Source organism: Zosterops lateralis (genome assembly GCF_965231275.1).
Source record: "Zosterops lateralis genome assembly, chromosome: 1".
In the NCBI taxonomy this organism is placed as follows: domain Eukaryota; kingdom Metazoa; phylum Chordata; class Aves; order Passeriformes; family Zosteropidae; genus Zosterops; species Zosterops lateralis.
Genome location: NC_139762.1, coordinates 132,999,756 through 133,018,413, shown reverse-complemented (window position 1 = coordinate 133,018,413; position 18,658 = coordinate 132,999,756). Strand labels below are relative to the sequence as shown.

The following is an 18,658-nucleotide window of genomic DNA, read 5'->3' as shown; positions in this document are numbered from 1 at the left end:
GCTTCCCTTCAGTTTCAAGCACCCTAACTGCTGTTCTATAGCATAAAGTTTTTTTGCTAGGCTTATATTCCTAATGGGAATATTAATTCAAAATAAAAAATTACCAGAGGGCAAATAATGACATAAAGCATTCATGCAAAGTGATTCAGATAATATAAATCTCATGGAAGTTCAGAGTTTGGTATTTGTTATGTTCACAATGAGAATCATGAACCTGACCAAAATTCATCAGTGTAATATCACATATGTATTTTTTATTTTCTATCCAATTATGAGAAGACAATTGTTCCCTGCTTGAAGAGAAAGGAAAATGTATTTAAAAAGCTGATAAAATTTTCTATCCACCTAACAAAACTCAAGAACCAGAAGATATGCTCATTTTCTTTTCTTTTGCTTAGTCTCTGCCCAGTCATCTCCATGAATGTGACTAAGGGATTATTTTATCAAAATAGAAACTCTATAAGAAAGCTAAGAATATGTTGCTTATTGCAATATTTCCTTGGTTAAAAGAAAAAAAGTTACTAAAAAGTTGCTTCCACAAAACTTGAATTTCCCTCAAATGGACATAAATAAAAACTTATGTGCCATGAATGGTTGAAAATTTATAGATAACCCATTAAAAAAACTCTATAAGTAGTAGCAGCTGTGGGTGTACTGAAGAGTCACTTCTAAATAAAAAAAAAAAAGTTATATACAGAGGAGTCCATGTTCTTAATGTAGATCTGTATTTTCAAGAATTAATAATAACCTGCAATTTTTTTTTTATATTTTCACCATAATTTAGTCAGAGTGCCACGGCAATAAAAGCCACTCCTCTGCAAGTTTAGTCCCTGACAAACCAGAAAAAAAAAAAAAAAAAAAAAAAAAAAAAAAAAAAAAAAAAAAAAAAAAAAAAAAAAAAGGTTCTGATTTCATTTAGCAAGTCCAAACCATCTTATGCCACTTCTTGGAATAATCTTACTTGTAACTAGTAATATTGCATGTAAAATAGGATTCACATCAGTTCCACTCACAGAATATAACGCACCCCATCATTTTGCAAGAACGCCTTTTGCCTCTGTCCTAAATGTTGCATTGGAAACTGGGGTTGCTGATTCAGCTGCAGGCTTAACATGGCTTCCTCTTATTATAAGAGTATCACTTCTGCCTTAAGTTAAGCTTAAGCCAGCATTTTCTAAATCTATTTGCTTATCTCATTCAGACAACCTGTCATCCCTCTAGGGGTACTGTCTATTTCTTTTTGAAAGCAGTTCAAATCAGGATGTTGTCAGCATATTAGCAATGCCACAGCCTGTGACATTCACAAACCCTGAGAAATTACAAAAATTAGAGCAAGAGTACTTCCCACAAAGCTTTTAGGAGCTGGTCTACATTAATGTTTTGCAGCCTGTATTGCCTAGTAATCATTGCCTTACTCATCTGTGCACATACACATGGAAACAAACACTCCCTTCTTCAATCATGTAATATGTTTTACTTCTTCTGTTGCATAACACAAAACATCTAGACATTTTAGTACACAAAATAGGTCAGATATAGCTCCAATTCAGCCCTAGCTTATTTACAAGTGGATATTTTCCCTTATTATTCTTTTATCCAATTTAAAAAAATAAAGCTCTCAGATAATATGATATGAGATAAGTATGAGATAAGTATCATATAGATATGAGTAAAGCATATAAACACAGATTATGTCATTTGGGGGACTTCTTTCACCTTTTCCTTGTCCATAATGCCAACTGCTGATTGTTTTCTGCTTTCTATATGCAAGTCTGTTTCAAGGAATTCTTCTTTACACCATACTACTTGAGTTTTGTTTAAAGCTTAGTTCTATGGTTCACAAATATTCAATAGGTTTCTCACATTTTCCCTGATCTTTTTAAAATTCCCTTATTAATTTATCAAACATGCAGAATCTCTTCTTTTTGAATTACTCATATTCTGTGGTTCTGCTGGATTACAAATCCATGTATGTTTTGGGATTAAAATAGATCAATTGGATTACAATTAAGATAGATATTTCTTATGAGCACTATATTTACCTGTTCCAAACATTGTTGTCTGCTGATAAAACTGAGTTCCACTATATTGATAGAATCATTGAGGTTGGAAAAGACCTCCAATATGGAGTTCAATCTTTGACTGAACACCACTGTGTCAACTCAACCACTGCAGGAAGCGCCACATCCAGTTGTTCCTTGAACACTTCCAGGGATGATGAGTCCATCTCTGCCCTAGGCAGCTTGTTCCAATGCTTAACAAGCCATTTCTTCACTGAAAGGGTATCTTAACCTCATTAACATTGTGAGCAATCAAATAAGTAAGTTTTTCTTGTATTAAATAATATTAGAAAAGGTCCAGGGCAACCATACAGTCAGGCAGCTCTCATGTCATGTTGCAAATGGTAAATTTAACAGTCTCAGTAAGAAATGTAGTAAGTCATCAGAATCAAACAACAGAAGTGTTTTTGGTACTTCATATTTACTATATTACGGAGACAAAACCACTTTCATAGTTAAGAGGTAATTTATGGATTTCTACTTTACTTTGAAATAGTTACAGTCTCCCTGTATTTGTTTTATATACTGCAAATTATAATTTTATTTTTAACTAATTTACTCTGTTTTCTTCCTATTTATCTTACTGCCCAAGAAAACAAGTGCAGTAGAATGTTAGACTTCTCATGACTCCAATGTCACAAGTGTATTTATTGCCTGCAGAAACCTATTTTTCTCTTTCCAAAAATTATTCTTTCAAGTGGAGAGTGTTATTTTCAAGAGGTTCTATTAAAAACCAGTCTGAACAAGAACTGCACTGACTGCAAATAAACCCACTGAGTGTATATATATCTATAGTGTAAATTGTACTAAATAATTGTTGATTTGGCTTGCTATCACATGTCCATTAGATAATTTGAAGACATTCAAAAGTACCTAGTGGTTTTGCAGACATATTCTTTGTGCAGTAAATTTGGAATTCAAAATTAACGGTCCATTGATTAAAGTTAAGTATTTGAGAAATGTCAATCTATTTTAACCAGAATTCATTAGAAATTCTTATAAACGGAATATTTTACTGTTTTGCTGGTGTGGAATATGGCAATGGAAAAATTAAATTTACAGAAAAAGATGCATAAAAAGGTTTTAATGGGTGTAATCTTACAGTAATTTTCAATCTTCATTTCCTTATAGTGACAACATGACTACCAGAAAAAACATAAATATCTATTTATTAACAAGCCATTTCTAGCAGAAAAAAAACCACCATGTTTTGCTAAGCAATGTACATTTTTAACCTCTCCCAGAGTTAGTCTAGTGAAAGTGTAAAAAGGCAATGAAATAATGTATTTATTTTGAAATTTTTTAGCTACAAAAAGCATTGTTTAATGACTTTTGATGCTGACTGTATTTTGTCTACTATTCATTAATAATGTGCTCATAACTATCAAAGAAAGAAGAGAGGCTCAATTTCTGCTGTCAAATTCAATGATGGACCTCTTACAGTTCTTAGCAAGCAACCAAACATCCAGCATGAAAATAAACAAAAAAAATTATGGGAAAAGGGGTAAAAACCTGCCATCTTTTCAATATTTGGATATCTTTAAGCAGCAAATGTTAGAAACTTTTCTAAATCACTGCTTAAAAACACAGAGCTCTCATATCTTGAATACTGTGACATAGATCACTGCTAACCAAAAAAGATCTAATCAGGCTTCTAAAAGGAGATAAGACAACAATGATGACCAGAAGCAGTTCCTATCATAGAAGGAAAAACTCTGACTCTGCAACTTAAAGAGCTAACTGTATGAAAAGTAATAGATTGCATGGAAGATAATAAAAATGTTTAAAGGTTATACATATTAGAGATAAATTATATAACATAAGACTAGCACTTCCCATTGAAAATATCAGGCAGTATTTTTAAAGCAAACAAAGGGTGACAACTTCTCTATATAGATAATTAAATTGTTTTCACCAAGTTCTGAAACCAAGAATAGAAGTAGGCTTAGAAAGGGACTGCAAATAACTATGGCAAACAGATTTCTTATTTCCAGGGAATAAATCCAGCAGTATATATGCAGCCACTGCCTCAGGAAGTCACTAAAATACCTGTACCAGAACCATTTTATGCATATCTTTCTCTTTATGTGTGTTCTCAGGTATTCACTGCTGAACACTGCTAATATACCATATTACAACAGTGGAATCTTCAGTGCCTTCTAGCATGGGAATTCCTTTATTGTGACTGGAGATTAACACCATTACATACCATTCCAGGATTCATGCAGAAAAAAGATAAAAACTGCAAGTCAAACCCTTAGGCATGAGACCAGCACATCCTAATGAGGAACAACCTAAATACACCTTTTACAAAATGTATACCTTACAAATCTGAGGAAATAAAATTTTGTTAGGCTCATTGTTAAGCATCAAAAACAGTTGATTCAGGAGGCAGCTAAGAATTTCTATTCTGTAAGGATTAATGGAAATTAATATGGAAATCTCTCAAACACTGCTGATAAAACTCATGATGAAGTGCCATGTGCTGGAGATGGAAGTATTCTTCATCAAGAAAAGATATGCAAGACCACTCTCAATATCAGAATTATCATAAAAACTGAGAGAGGTGTCTAACATCTGTGGGAAAGAAAATGTCACTTCCACCTTGAAGAAGCATAAGGATCTACAGAACCACAGACTGGTCAGACTTATCTCAATTCCTGGGAAAGTGATGGTCCAAGTAATCCTGGGAACTATTTCTAGGAACACGAAATACAAAAAAGCGATCAGGAGTCAGCAGACATTTACCAAGGGGAAGTCATATTCAACCAATGACCTTCTACTGTGAAATGACTGCATGAGGGGAGAGCAGGGAATATTGTCCACCTTGTCTCCAACAAGACTTTTCCCAATGTCTCCTATAACATCCTCTTAAGAAGCTGATGAAGTACAGACTGGATGAGCAGATTTTGAAGTAGACTGAGAACTGGTTGAATGGCTAGGCACAGAGCAGGGATATCAGTGGCACAAAGTCTAGTGGGGGATCAGCTCCTAGAGGTTTATCCCAGGGGTCAATATTGAGTCCAGTCCAGTCCTGTTCACTACCTTACTGATGTAGATGATGGGACAGTGGGTACCTTCGGCAAGTTCACTGATGACACTAAACAGGAAGGAGTAGCTCATATGCCAGAAGGTCATGTTGCCATCCAGAGGAACCTTAACAGGCTGGAGAAATAGGCTGACCAGAATCTCACAAAGAGCAAAGTCCTGCACCTGGGGAGGAACCACATGCACCAGTGTGGGCTGGGAACTGCCCAGCTGGAGAGCAGCTCTGTAGAAAAGGACCTGGAAGTCCTGGTGCACATCAGGTTGAACGTGGGCCAGCAGGCCTTGAGGAAAGGGAAGTGAATGGCATTCTGGGCTGTATTAGGCAAAAGCATTACCATGAGGCTGGAGGTAATCCTACCATTTCTTCAGCACTGGCAAAGCCACACCTGGAGTTCTGTGTCCAGTTCCAGCCCCCTCAGTTAAAGAGAAACATGGACATACTGGAGACATTCCAGCAAAAGGCCAAAAAGATAGGGACTGAAGCATCTCTTACATGAGGGCAGACACCTTGACCTCTTTAGCCTGGAAAAGAAAAAGTTGAGGGAGGGGATCTTATCAATAAATACAAATACCTGAATGAAGAGTGCAAAGAGAATGGATCTGGCTCTTTTCAGCATTGTGCAGTTACAGGATCAGAGGCAATAGGTACAAACTGAAGCACAAGAAGTTCCCTCTGAGCAGAGAGAAACTTTTCATTCTAGGGGTGGCCAAGCACTAGCACATGTATCTCTTGCCCAGAGATTTTCTACAGTCTCCATACCTGGATATATTCAAAATCCAGCTATACATAGTTATAAACAATGGCCCCAGGCGACTCAGCATGAGAAGGAGGATCAGGCATGACAACCTCCAGAAGCCTCTTCCAACCTCAACCACTCTGTGATTTTGTGGTACAGAGCTCATATCCAAGAGCATCAAACTAATCCTACCTCTGCCCATAAGGACACATGGTCAATGGTTCTACAAAAATACTTTCTCCAGTGCAAGAGTGAAATCTGTAACATCATACCTTATTTTCAGACACTACAAACTCCTATTCTGCTATCACTCACCACATTTTGTCCTCCCCAGAGTCACAGTAAATAAGCTTTTTTCATCAGCAAAGGTGGACAATCAAATATATCTTGAAATTAGACTCAAATACTGACAGTGATTTCAAGTGGAAAATTCCTCAGTGTGTATGAATAGTGGTAAAAATGTCTACAGACATTTACTCCCCTCCCCAGTGTCCCACAGTGTTCCCCGGTACAACCCTTCTTTGCAAGCCATTAATGTCAGAAAAAGAAATAAAATTTAAAAGTTGCACCATTAGTATTTCTGTTCAATATTCTCCCTGAAAGTTTACAATAATCATAAAAAAATAAATCCTGATAATTAATACATTCATGAGATTATCACAAATAAGCAGTGCTGGAAGACACTTTTAAAAGTCACTTAGTCCATAGTCCTGTTCCAGCACAGAACCAGCTACACTTGTGTCACTTCTAACAGGTATTTGCCAAACCTGTTCCTTAAGATTTTCACAGCTTCCACACAAGTCCTAAACAAAATATGCAAGCATTTTAAGTTTTCTTTCCATTAAAAGGTTCTCTGTACCAAGTTCAGTCCTCCCTAATGCAACTTAAGTTTACTCCTTTCAGCTTCACCATGAGATGAACATGGAAAAGTGAAAATCTCCTTTGATTTTTCAACAACGTTCTGTATCATTTAAAGACTTATCCATCTCCTTCATTCCATGGGATTTTCTCTTCAGGAGGCTGAATTAAGTCATGTGTTTGATTTTTTCCCAACACACATCAAGATTTTTAGACATCAAATTATTCATTCCTATTACTCTCCACTGAATTACAACTGCTCCACATAATTTTTGAAGGGTGTGCTATTCCAGGTGAGATCTTACCAAAGCCTAGCAGTATGAAAGCTTCTTCACAGTGGTTCCTGGTTGGTGTCTGTACATTCCTGTATGACATTAATCTCTTTCAGGATACTGGCTACAGCTCAACTTACACACTATTAAGGCTCCTCTGCCAAAGAACATTTCCATAAACCATTTTTTTTTTCTTGTGTCAACCACATAAACCACCTCTTACAGAACATCACTTTGCGTTTTCCCTTTTCAATAGCATCATAACATCATTACCGTAGCTTGGGGTTTTAGGATAATTTTTTAATATAATCCTACCATTAGGTGTTAACACAAGACTGGGAGAAGTGCATCTATGAATTCAATGAGTATACAAATTAATTAAATTTTTTTTAGTTATATAATAAAAACACTGAACAAAACTGCTTCCCAAAGAGGTCACCATTCAAAAAGATCGTTCCATGATAACAGTAACAATTTATTAATATTTTTGTTAACTATAACTCATCTGCTTACACTGCCCTTATAGTATTTTCAGTTTCTTGAAAGCCAGGTGCTTCATATGTACAACAGTAATGAGCAGAAAAAATTTTGCTGTGTTAAGGAAACTGGGAATGCAAATTACTGAGGTGTTATGAGCAAAATTTAATATTGCCAGTATTAATAATAATAAAAAATATATAATAATATTAATAATATATTATTACTATGGTACACAATTCTATAAATTAAGTGAGACTATCAGAAAGAGAGCTCAGAATAATACATTGCTTTACAGAATATCAATTTTATGTCCTATTTTTACATTTTAATTCGTGAAAATTTTTCGCTATGTATTCTCAAAAAACATCACAGCTTTCATGACCCACAAGCACAAAGGTCCACTTAAATATATATATTAGAAATAAACAAAAATTTATTCTGCCTGGAAAGTAATTAACAAGTTATATTCATCCTTTAAACCATTATGCATGAGTTCAAAACAAACATTTATTTTATCACATGAATTTACAAGGCATAAACTTTGTAGGAAAGTTTAGAAGAAAGAAGAGCAACTTAACTGTTTAAAGGTTAAATAACATCTGAAATACATTTTAGGAATTTGAAAATTTATAATAATAAGTGCTTATTAGTTTCTCTTTATGACTTGATGATCTTGGAGATCTCTTCCAACCTAATGATTCTGTGAAAGGAATACTTTCATCTCCATGTTTTAAGTTCTACTCTAAGACTGAATGTCCTAGCTTTGCCCATTTCTGTTAAAAGTTAAAATTTTCAGATAGCAAAAAAGTGCTGGCTTAACCATATAAAAAGTTCACGGATGAAATACTGGCTGCATCAAAGTCTGAATTTCCTCAGCTTTGACTGACCTAGGATTTCACCTTATATCTGCTGAAGTTCTGAAACTTTACAGATATTCTAAAAGCATTAAAAAAATGACATGATATTTTCCTAGTCCTTAGAAAGCTCTTCTAACATATTATGTAGATTCATATAGCATTCTATGCATGACTCAGACCATGCATGTGCATAGACATGCTATAAATAATGCTACATATCTTATCATTCCAGCTTCTCATGCACAGAAAACACACCACTTCACCAGAAGTTTCATTATATAGAATATTTGCAAAAACAAAACCAAAACAAAAAACCAAACAAAACAAACCCAAAACAAAACAAAAAAAAAGACAGAGTAGTAGTAACTCCTTGAATGGTACTCTAATGAAATCACTTAAGTTACTGATAAGGAGAGTAAAACTTAATTTTTAGTTTTCCCTTTGCAAATGAGGGGTTGGAAAGCAAATGGTGCTCAGCTTGTAAAATGCCCTCAGCTGAATGTTCTAAATGGGCAGTTATTTTGAATATACTCTTCAGGATGTTCTAATGCTATACAGACATTACTTAATCTACAGAGAGCAGCTTACTTACGTCTGGGGCTCCTTTTCATTTTGCTGTTTTTGCTGTGGTTGAAGAACGTTATTTACCAGCTCAGTGATCCCACTAAAGGGAAACCACCTGTTTAAACAAGCAAATAATGTGACTGAATAACCAATAAAACCACACTAGTTTAAAGGCTTTCTTATCCAACGTAAGTAGAAATACACAGGCGGAAAAGCTAGAGCCAATGGGAATGTCAGCTGCAGAACTAAGTCAGCCACTAAGGGTGTAAGGGAAGTAAAGTTTTACAATTCAACAGTTCACAAGCAGGCAGCAAGAGCCTACATCCAGCTAACATGTGGATGGAGTAAGAAGCTAAAGGCAGCTCTCTTACAAGCCAGTCAGGAAGCAGACGACAAACTACCTGCAGCCTATCAGGTATCAGTGAAAGCTAATACCATCAAAGGTGCAGAGAGCAGAACATGGCAGAGGTAGAAAAGTCAAGCCTATTGCATCTTTAGGGTACTTTACTTACTGTGTCGGCTGTGGTTTTTGCTCTTCTTTGACCCTAAAAAAATAAGTTTGCACAACTGAGTGCAACATGTTGAAAAAAACTACCCTGAAGTAACTAAAATCTGTATCAAATGGGAAGGGAAAAGTTCCTAATTTGAGCTAGAAGGATTTGCTTTAATATTTATTGCATGTTTATATTGTTTATATATTGTATTGTTTATATTTCTATTTCATTTTAAAAATGGGGAGTGCCAAGTAAGGAACACTTTAATATGTAACCAAAAATTAAGTCAGTAATTTTCTATACCTGACTTCCAATTTTTAGCACATCATACCATGTTGAAACATTTCCAGCAATACATTCAGCTACATATACAAAGGAAGGTGCTTTGATTATGTGAACTACAATCTAATTTTTTTTATTTACAATCAGGTTGCTTGTCATAGTTTAAGGCAAATTTATGTGTAATATGCCATTTAAAATGCAATATATTAAACTAATAGATAAAATGAAAATCCGCATTATATTTATTAAACTGCAGGGATGTCAGGACCTGAAGACAACCTAACTAAAAACTAAGGAAGGAAAGGTAAGGAATTTTACTCTTGAGTGAACTTTACTAGGACTTGCTTAAAGAAATAACTGCATAATACATACAGTAGTCTTTCCTTAAGACTTTCCACTGTCTTAAGGAAAATGTTCCATCTAAAATACATGCTTTAACTTAAATGAGCAAGCTGATGTTCTATACCAAACCTGTGCTAGTTTCAGCGGGAGTAGTTAATTTTCTTCACAGATGACTGGTATGGAGCTATGATTTGGATTTGTGCTGAACACAGTGTTGATAATATGGAGATGTTTTTGCTATTGCTGAGCAGGGCTTACACAGAGCCAAAGCCATTTCTACTTCTACTGCCGCCCTGGTGAGGAAGCTGGGGCTGCATGGGAGGTTGGGAGGAGACTCAACACCTGTCCTGAGCTGGGACAGGTGACCCAAACTGACCAAAGAGATATTCCAGACCATGTACATCATGTTCAGTAAATAAAGCTGAGAGAAGTAGGAAGAATGTGGAGGGGACACTTGGAGTGATGGAGTTCATCTTCCCAAGTCACTGTTACACCTGATGGGGCCCTGCTCTCCTGGAAATGGCTGTACACCTTCCTGCCCATGGGAAACTGAATTAATTCCTTGTTTTCTTTGCTTGTGTGAGTAGCTTCTCCTTTTCCTATTCAATTGTCTCTATTTCAACCCACAAGTTTTTCATCTTTTATTCTTCTGATTCTCTCCTTGATCCTACTGGTGAGGGAGTGAATGAGCAGCTGGGCCTTGTTTACTGACTGTGGTTAAGCCATAACAAAACCCAAGACTAGAAACAAATACCCAGAGGAATATTTACATCCTCTAATTGCAGATATTGATCTTAAATATTGAATAAGGATCTGCTTTCCCTATATGTTCAAAACCCCAAAAAGGTTCCTATATAGATATTCTGAATGTTTCTATAGAGAATACTCTCACCTAACTAAATAGGAAGCTCAGGCCTGGTGTTGCACAGAAAACTAAAGCTCACCAAAATAACTCCATACCTCCTCCACCATATGATATCACAGGAAATAACTCCAGAAACAGGATTCAGTGACTACATGAGAATTAAATAAGTGGACAATGAGAAACACCAATATCTTTCCAAAACTGAGTACTGAAAGGGAAAACTGAGCATGCAACACACAGTAAAACATCTTCTAGCTTGGTTTTGCTTCTTCAGCACTTTAGAAATGTATATATAAAATAACATTCCAGTACAAAAACAAAAACAAAAAAAATAAACAAGACCCACAAAACCAAGCTGATATATTAAACAAAATAAAAAACCAAACCAAAACAACAACAAAAAAAGTCTCATGCCATTGCAATTGCACTCTACCATGCATCATAGCCACTTTATTTTCTTTAATCAAGAGAATCCACATTAGTTTTTCAATGTAGAAAATTCAAAGCAGGAGAAATGGGAGGGATGGGAAATCAAAATATGTCCATACTCTTTTCACCAGGTAGCTCAAGACTTTTAATTTAGATCCCCAACATTATGAGCCTTAAGGCAACATGGTCAGCTGTGAGAAGGAGATTCCCAGATAATAATTCAGAGCTCCTAAATTGCCTACACAGAACTAGACACTGAAATGTGACCTCCCTGACAACTGGATGTTGAAAACTGAATGTATCACTAATTTATATATTCCTTTCCACACATGATTTCCAAACATATGTACTCAACACTTTTAAGTTATTACTTTATTGTGAATTGTTCTATTGAATTAAACAAAGGAAATCTGAGCCCTTCACATAAGATTATAACCAACATCTTTCATTTGGATAGTGACCATGGTCAATAATTTTTGCACGTGGAACTGAGATCAAAACAACTGAGATTAGTGTGATATCCTAAGTGTGCAGTTCGAAATCTTTGGTACATTTTTTTTCAATGGAATCTAGCATATTTACATAATAGTATATATCTGGTGGCTTCAGCTGCAGCTGCAAACCCTTGGTATTTTTGAAAATCTTACAATCAAGATTTGCACCGTTAAATAAAACACATTGTCTGTTATCAGACATGTTGAAAACCTGCATCTAAAATTAATTTTTCAGCATTTTATAGGAACACTGTGTTCTAAGTCAGGATATTATATGACCCTACAATTCAAAATACCGTTCTTATAAATTAATCTTTCTGCCTCCTAGAATTTTATCTCATTCACTATACACTTTCCAACACTGCAGTTATGTGAGGACAAGAGCTTCCATTATTATATAACAGTGACGCATTCCTGGAGCACTCTCCATACATCCTTCAGTCCCTGGATTAGGAAATTATCTTCCTTGACTTTATAATGAGCATGGAAGGCAAACTACAATTTGAAAAGAAATTATTACGAAATCTATTGAATTAATAGATTCTACCATATGGTGTTAAATTAATATTAACCTTGTGGATCAACAGGCCTGAACTCTTCAGGTGTACAGCCAGGTATTTATCTTTCAAGGTCAGAGAATGGATACAGATTCTGGATCTAAATCAGAAAACCACAGACTAATTTCTGCTACTTTTTTTCCGAAAGACTTCATTCAGATGAATTTACAAGTTGTAGCAACTAGTAGAAATAACTACATACTAGATGAAATGCACTGAATGTATTTTTAACACTTCTGTGGTTTAAATATATTTTCTAGACAGAAAAGGACTAAGGATACTCCAGATAACTTTAATCCTGCCTACATGTACACATACAGTTGTATTTCCTTTGGTTACAAGAGCTGCTTTGCATTTCACTGGATTGTGTATTCTCATATTTATGCACTGCTTTCTACCCTCCTTTCAAAAATCGGCAACAAACTGTTGCTTAAAAGAAGTGTCTTGGCAGGTGAGCAAACAGCCAAACTTCCATTTCCTCAACAGACCAACTGAAATAGCCCAAGCTGCCTAACTACATTCTGCTCCTCCCAGACTACCTGTCTTCACTTAACCTTCCTATGTCTTTTCAATTCTACTCACTCAAAACTCTACCATAAATAGAGCCAGTTCTCATTATTCACTAGAAACAAATTCTGATCAACACTTGTTCACTAAAACCACCAAGGGGCTGCAGATAATGTATCTGATCGATGGTGACTGAGACAATGTATTCTAACAGTGCAGAATACTAACTATTTTACCACCTATTCTAAAACATTAGAGGAGTTTGAAAATTTTGTCACAATTTTTTTGCAAAGATCACACCTCCATACACTACTCCACTTGAAAACAAGCCAGGATTCTTCTATTTGCCAAGAATAAATAATTTTTACACTTTGCACTTTGTTATCGGCAACCTCTGCCCTTTGAAAGACACATAGCACCACTACTCCTGTGTTCCTCTGCAAGCCTGTACACAGCGCAACTGCCAGACTCCCTTTGATCTTTTCCAGTAGCCGGTATCATTAAGCTAAATCTCAAGTCTCAGCAAACAGTTTTTGATGTTAGATCTTGTCCGTGTACTAAAAATTTCCTCAAAGATTAAGGCTATTCCCATTGGCACAGGGAATGAATATGAGAACAGAACAGAAAAAAGAGGGAAGAGAATAAGAAAAATGGAAACAGGAGACTAAGTAATGAAAACATCAATATAAAAATTATTATTATCCCTTTAAACTCCTAATGCTTTTCTATTTTCCAATCTATTGCCACCAGTAAAAGCTTTTCTCTAAAATCTGCTATGTCAAAACCATAAAATATTTTTTCCAAAAGATGCTTTGGAGATAGGTAAACTAACAAGCACCCTGTTACCAGAGCTCATCTCTGTTTTCACATTCTTGGATGCATAGCCACAAAAACATAGGAGAAGAATTCATGTGCCTCAATCAATTGAAATAACCATAAGAACAGACTCTATACCTCCTACATATCTGTATTAATTCTTCTCAAGTGAAGTTTAGGGAATCCAGATTTCAGAATCAGCCATCCTTGGCAGGGATAAACATCATAACATCTACCTCTAACCCAGTAATACTCTCAAGATTCACAACTTGCCATCCATGGACCTACAAGCACAATGAGATCTAATCTGCAGGAGTAAACTGGATGCACCTAATGTCTCCTAGAAACACTGAGTTGAATATACAGCATATAACACTCTATATCACTTTCATTTAAAAATGCTACAGGCCCATAGTTTCAGTCTTTTGCTCAATAATCGTCTGTTTTCCTTATTTTCTGACCAACTCAGTGGACTAGGATAGACCAGGATGGAAGTTTTTTCTAGCCCTTTTGTAAAAATGGGAAGATTGGAAAAGCAAGTCAATCTTTTGCTTGGAACTCACCCATGGAAAAAAAATCTAAATATATATTTTTTTATTACTATTAATGCTATAATGCTGCTAGTATGAATTCAATGAAGCTGTTGATGCTTCTAAAGTAGATATTTTTATTAAATATATTGCCTAGGACATCCAGAGAGTATGACACTTGTACGAAATTTTTTTTAAGTCTAGAGAAAGTAGATCCTAATGGCAAAGCAGGATATATGTGCAGTAGACTCAATAAGCAATGCATGTTACATTAAATTTGATTAAAAATCAGCATAAGATTAAATATTAATGCACCAAACTATCTGGTTTTCCTAAAGCAAATCATTCAGGAAGGATGAGGGATAGTCTCAGATCTATAAAAAGAATTGTCACGTTTTGCTTCCTCTGCAGATACCGTACTGACATTGACCTCCAGCTTTTTTCAGAATAAAGAAATTTAAATAGTTGAGAGAAGACATCAGCAAATAATTTTGTCTCAAACCCAGATTTATATTATACACAATAAAAATCTACAAAGCTGCTATCTTTCAAATAAAAACAGCAGGATGAGTGCTAACTACTTCATAACCACTTGTATTATAAAGTGAATTAAACTGAATCTCAGTTTAAACTTACACCCTTGGAAATGGCACTGAAAATCAAATAGATTTAAGGAAACAATGATAAAATTCTAGCCTCTCTTCCCTCTTGCTTCCCTGTGCTTTCCATTATTTCTTTCCAAAAAAAATGCATTCAGTGCATAACTATACCCAAACCACTGTGGGGATACCCATTCCCTCATTTTAATTGTGCTGAAAAAGAGGGAAGATCATCAGCTCCAACAACATTCAGAAATTTCCACCACCCTGTCTTAGAATGCAAGGTCCATTAATCCATTTTCCTAGATTTCCTGCTGTGGACTATTTTTTTTTTTCCCTAAATCTTTGTAATAGTATTTCAATTACATGTCCTGCACCAAATGAACAACAACAAAAAAAAGGATTATACACTCACACATCAGAAGTCAAGACATGACACAAGCACAGTACATAACTTTGCCTGCATCCACTCAAATACAACTATGTTCTTGAGATGGCACCTCTACAGATTAATTAAGTTAAATTATGTAAGTAAGTTTAACTCCAAGAAAGGAGGTCAAATATAAATCCATGCCAATTACATAACTGTAAAATATTATATATAAACTGAATTGATTCTTTGCATTGATTGTCCTATTGATGCTTAAGAACCTACACATAATAACATGCAGTTTAACTGTTTTGATCAAACTTAAAGTCTTTAATTTATATTACTGTTCTGAGTGTTTTATTAATTTAGAGAGTATAAGTAGTTGAATTGAGAAGAATCATATTTCGGATGACAATGTCTTTCCAAAGGAATATTTTCCTGAAGGTATATGCCGGTGATTTTAGTGTAATTTTGTTCTGTTTGTAACAAAATTACAAGTAGTTTCCAGAAAAGCATTTCCATAATCAGTACCTGAGTGGTAATTGGACATTTGATATTGGTGAAAAAGGAGGTGGAGAAGTTTGGTACTTGGGCTAGAAACAATATTTGGTACACAGAACAAATTTAAAACCTACTGAAATTCAAGCTTAAGAGGTTAAACATTCCCTAAAGTCCAAACTAAACTTACCTTAAAGACTTACAACAAACAACAAGGAGGCACCATACATGCTTTACAGATAAGAACAGATGTTTACATGCTGCTGTATAATATTCTAAGCTGAATGAGCTCCCTGAATGAGCCTCAGATGATCACCCATAAACATAACGAGTTCTGTGACATAAATCCTACTCTGAAATTGAGATGTTGATTAGAAATGGGATGGTCTAATCTAAGGTTCCTGACAAACAAGTCACAAAGTGAAATTTTGGTGCTATTTTTATAAAATATCTACCAAAATGTGGTTCACTGTGACCAAAAACAGTGCTCAACAGCCCTTGAGCACTTTTAACTCTAAAACTGAAGAAACTGACAGTATGTTTTGATTATTTCAGAATCAGCAAAAATCAGATTTTGTTCATCTTAGGATATAAACTCTTCAGGGCAGAAATACCATTCATTTCTGCGATAGGAGATGGAGACTGTAGACTGTATCTGTAGACTGTGTTCTACAAATGAAAGCTCCCTCACTTCTCACACTAACTCACCCAGACTTATTCCTTGCTAGTTGTTACCGTGTTCATAGTAAAATGATAAAAATTAGTGTCAAAATCACCAATCAGCACATGATAAAATTATTATAGTACAACTGTAATAACAAATAAGTACTACACTGAACAGTAGCCATTATATGTTATATACAGGTAACATATACATATGTTATATACAGTTCCGCTAACTAATTCATGGATCAATGCTCTCTTTTGAAGGTTATACAAAATCACAAGCAGGAGGCCTAGACCAGGGAGATGATAATAAAATGTCTATGTTAAAAATCTAGTGTTTGTCCATACCTACCACATAGTTTAAAATGGACTACTGCAGCTTTTTCCTATATTTAGTAAGTAAAAGAGTATTTTGGTTCTCATAGAGTAAGAGGGAATTTCTAAGACAGAATGTGTAAGCTCTCAGCATTATAATTTGTTGCCCTGCGGAATAGGCCAGCTGCTTCTCATGTAGATATCATGTGTCTGCTGAGGGAATGAGGCATGTACAAAAACTTGGAAAAACAAAAATTACAAAATAATAAATAATAGAAAGTCTTGGGATCACACGCAGTTGTCAAAGAAAGGCAACTAGAAAACAGTATAAACAAGCTTAACAGAGGAATTATATTGGGTGAAGTTTTCAATCATAAAACCCCATAAGTTTTCTTCAGGTTGGCACATTACTAATATTTTTGAATTAAAAGTTTCACAGATTTGCTTTTTTTCTGGGCAAACATCCAATATCTGTCAGTTTTTCATCTCTAGCATCATATATAACAGCTGCAAGATTGGACCCACTAACTTATAACACATATAACCAAGAATTAGCCTGTATTAGAAATCCAGTAAAAATATGCCTCAAATTGATGCATATGAAGGATGTCAAAGGCAGCAGATAAAAAGAGCATACAAGTTTAAGGAATCCTTGAACCATAGTAAATATTTCTTTAAAAGTAGTTTGCCTGTTCAGTTTCTATCAGCTCATTTAAAGAACCAGCTAATGTTGCATAATTCCTCACTATAATGATTTTCCAAATCCAGTTCAAGGACACAAAATACAAGTAAATATCTCCTTGAATACAATCAGTTTGTTCTGTCAGTAGAGCCCTTTTTAGACAAAAAAGGGCAATGTTCCTACAAAGAACTTTCAATTTCTTAAAAAAGTCCAACTAGGAGACAACAGTCACCTGTCCTGCTGTACATTTGGTCACACTGATGTCTCCCTCACACAGCCTGAAAAGCCCTGACTTCTCTCTGATCTCAGTGCTCATATTTTATACAGGCTGAAACACCTCACATGGGAGCCTGACACTTGTTCATGGCCTCTCAGTAGCAACTGCCTTCACTCAGGATGTTTTAGCTGATTGAGCTTTAAGCACATGCATATCTCAATTCATTGGCGGGAAATAGTTTTATTTGGACTTAACTTTTTTCTCCAATTCAGTGTTACTCTCCTAAATCCTGCAGATACGTGGATATTTCAGGCAGATTACTTACAGAGAATAAAAGAAATCAATCTGAGACAGCAGGCATCAAACCTGAAAAAATATTGGACTTTTCTCTAATTTTCCAAGAAGAAATAGAGACAAAATTGTCCAATTGTCACATAACATTTGTTATTAGATGCAATTTTCTGGAATTATGGAGATCTCATAACAAGTCTTGGGTGAGATCTGCATTGAAAAGATGTTGAAGTTATAGATATTTCTACAACATGAAGTCTAGCAAAGATTAATTTTTGACAGCTAGCACTCATTTGACTGCATCTATTTTCAATGAGCCAGGTTTCTCCATAGAAGTGCTGGAATAGCACTGAGGTGTGCTGTGGGCCTGAAAGATTTTTAGCCTGCTAGCAGCTGCTAACTTTTTCCCAAGGAAAAATTTCTCAAGAAAGCTTTTTCTCAAAATAATCTTGTTAAACAACTATCCTTTCTTGAAACAATCTTTGTCCAGCTGGTGTTTGCTGTTCCTCTATTTTAACCAATGGCATTAGAGAAGTGTCCTTCCTTCTCACTAATCATGTTAAGTCTGTATCAGAACACCTTATAAAAGGTAGTAAAAATTAAACTATAAAGCCTTCTTTTCCTATGCTCTTTGCCTTCTGAAATATTTGGAGTCTTTTTTTCGTGTCCTACAGCAATAGTTTGCCAGTGTAATCTGGTGTATTTTGTGTAAAGAGAAAAAAAATTTTCACATTCTTGCCTACAGGATGTGTGAAATGTACCACAATGGCTGCATTACAGTGAGCCATGCTTTACTTCTGGAAATAAAAATGACTGTAACAACACAAC

At 35.2% G+C, this 18,658-nt stretch overlaps 1 protein-coding gene across 3 annotated transcripts in view; it reads right to left on the bottom strand.

The window, feature by feature from the left end:
• Positions 1-18,658, bottom strand: part of RIMS2 (regulating synaptic membrane exocytosis 2) — a gene marked incomplete at its 5' end in the record, with an annotated part of 477,503 nt that overhangs the window by 397,601 nt on the left and 61,244 nt on the right. For all 3 annotated transcript variants that reach the window (XM_083865898.1, XM_083865900.1, XM_083865899.1), the window contains 2 exons: positions 8,905-8,991; positions 9,389-9,421. In XM_083865898.1, the coding sequence (XP_083722024.1) occupies positions 8,905-8,991; positions 9,389-9,421 (120 nt within the window). The remainder of the gene's footprint in view (positions 1-8,904; positions 8,992-9,388; positions 9,422-18,658) is intronic.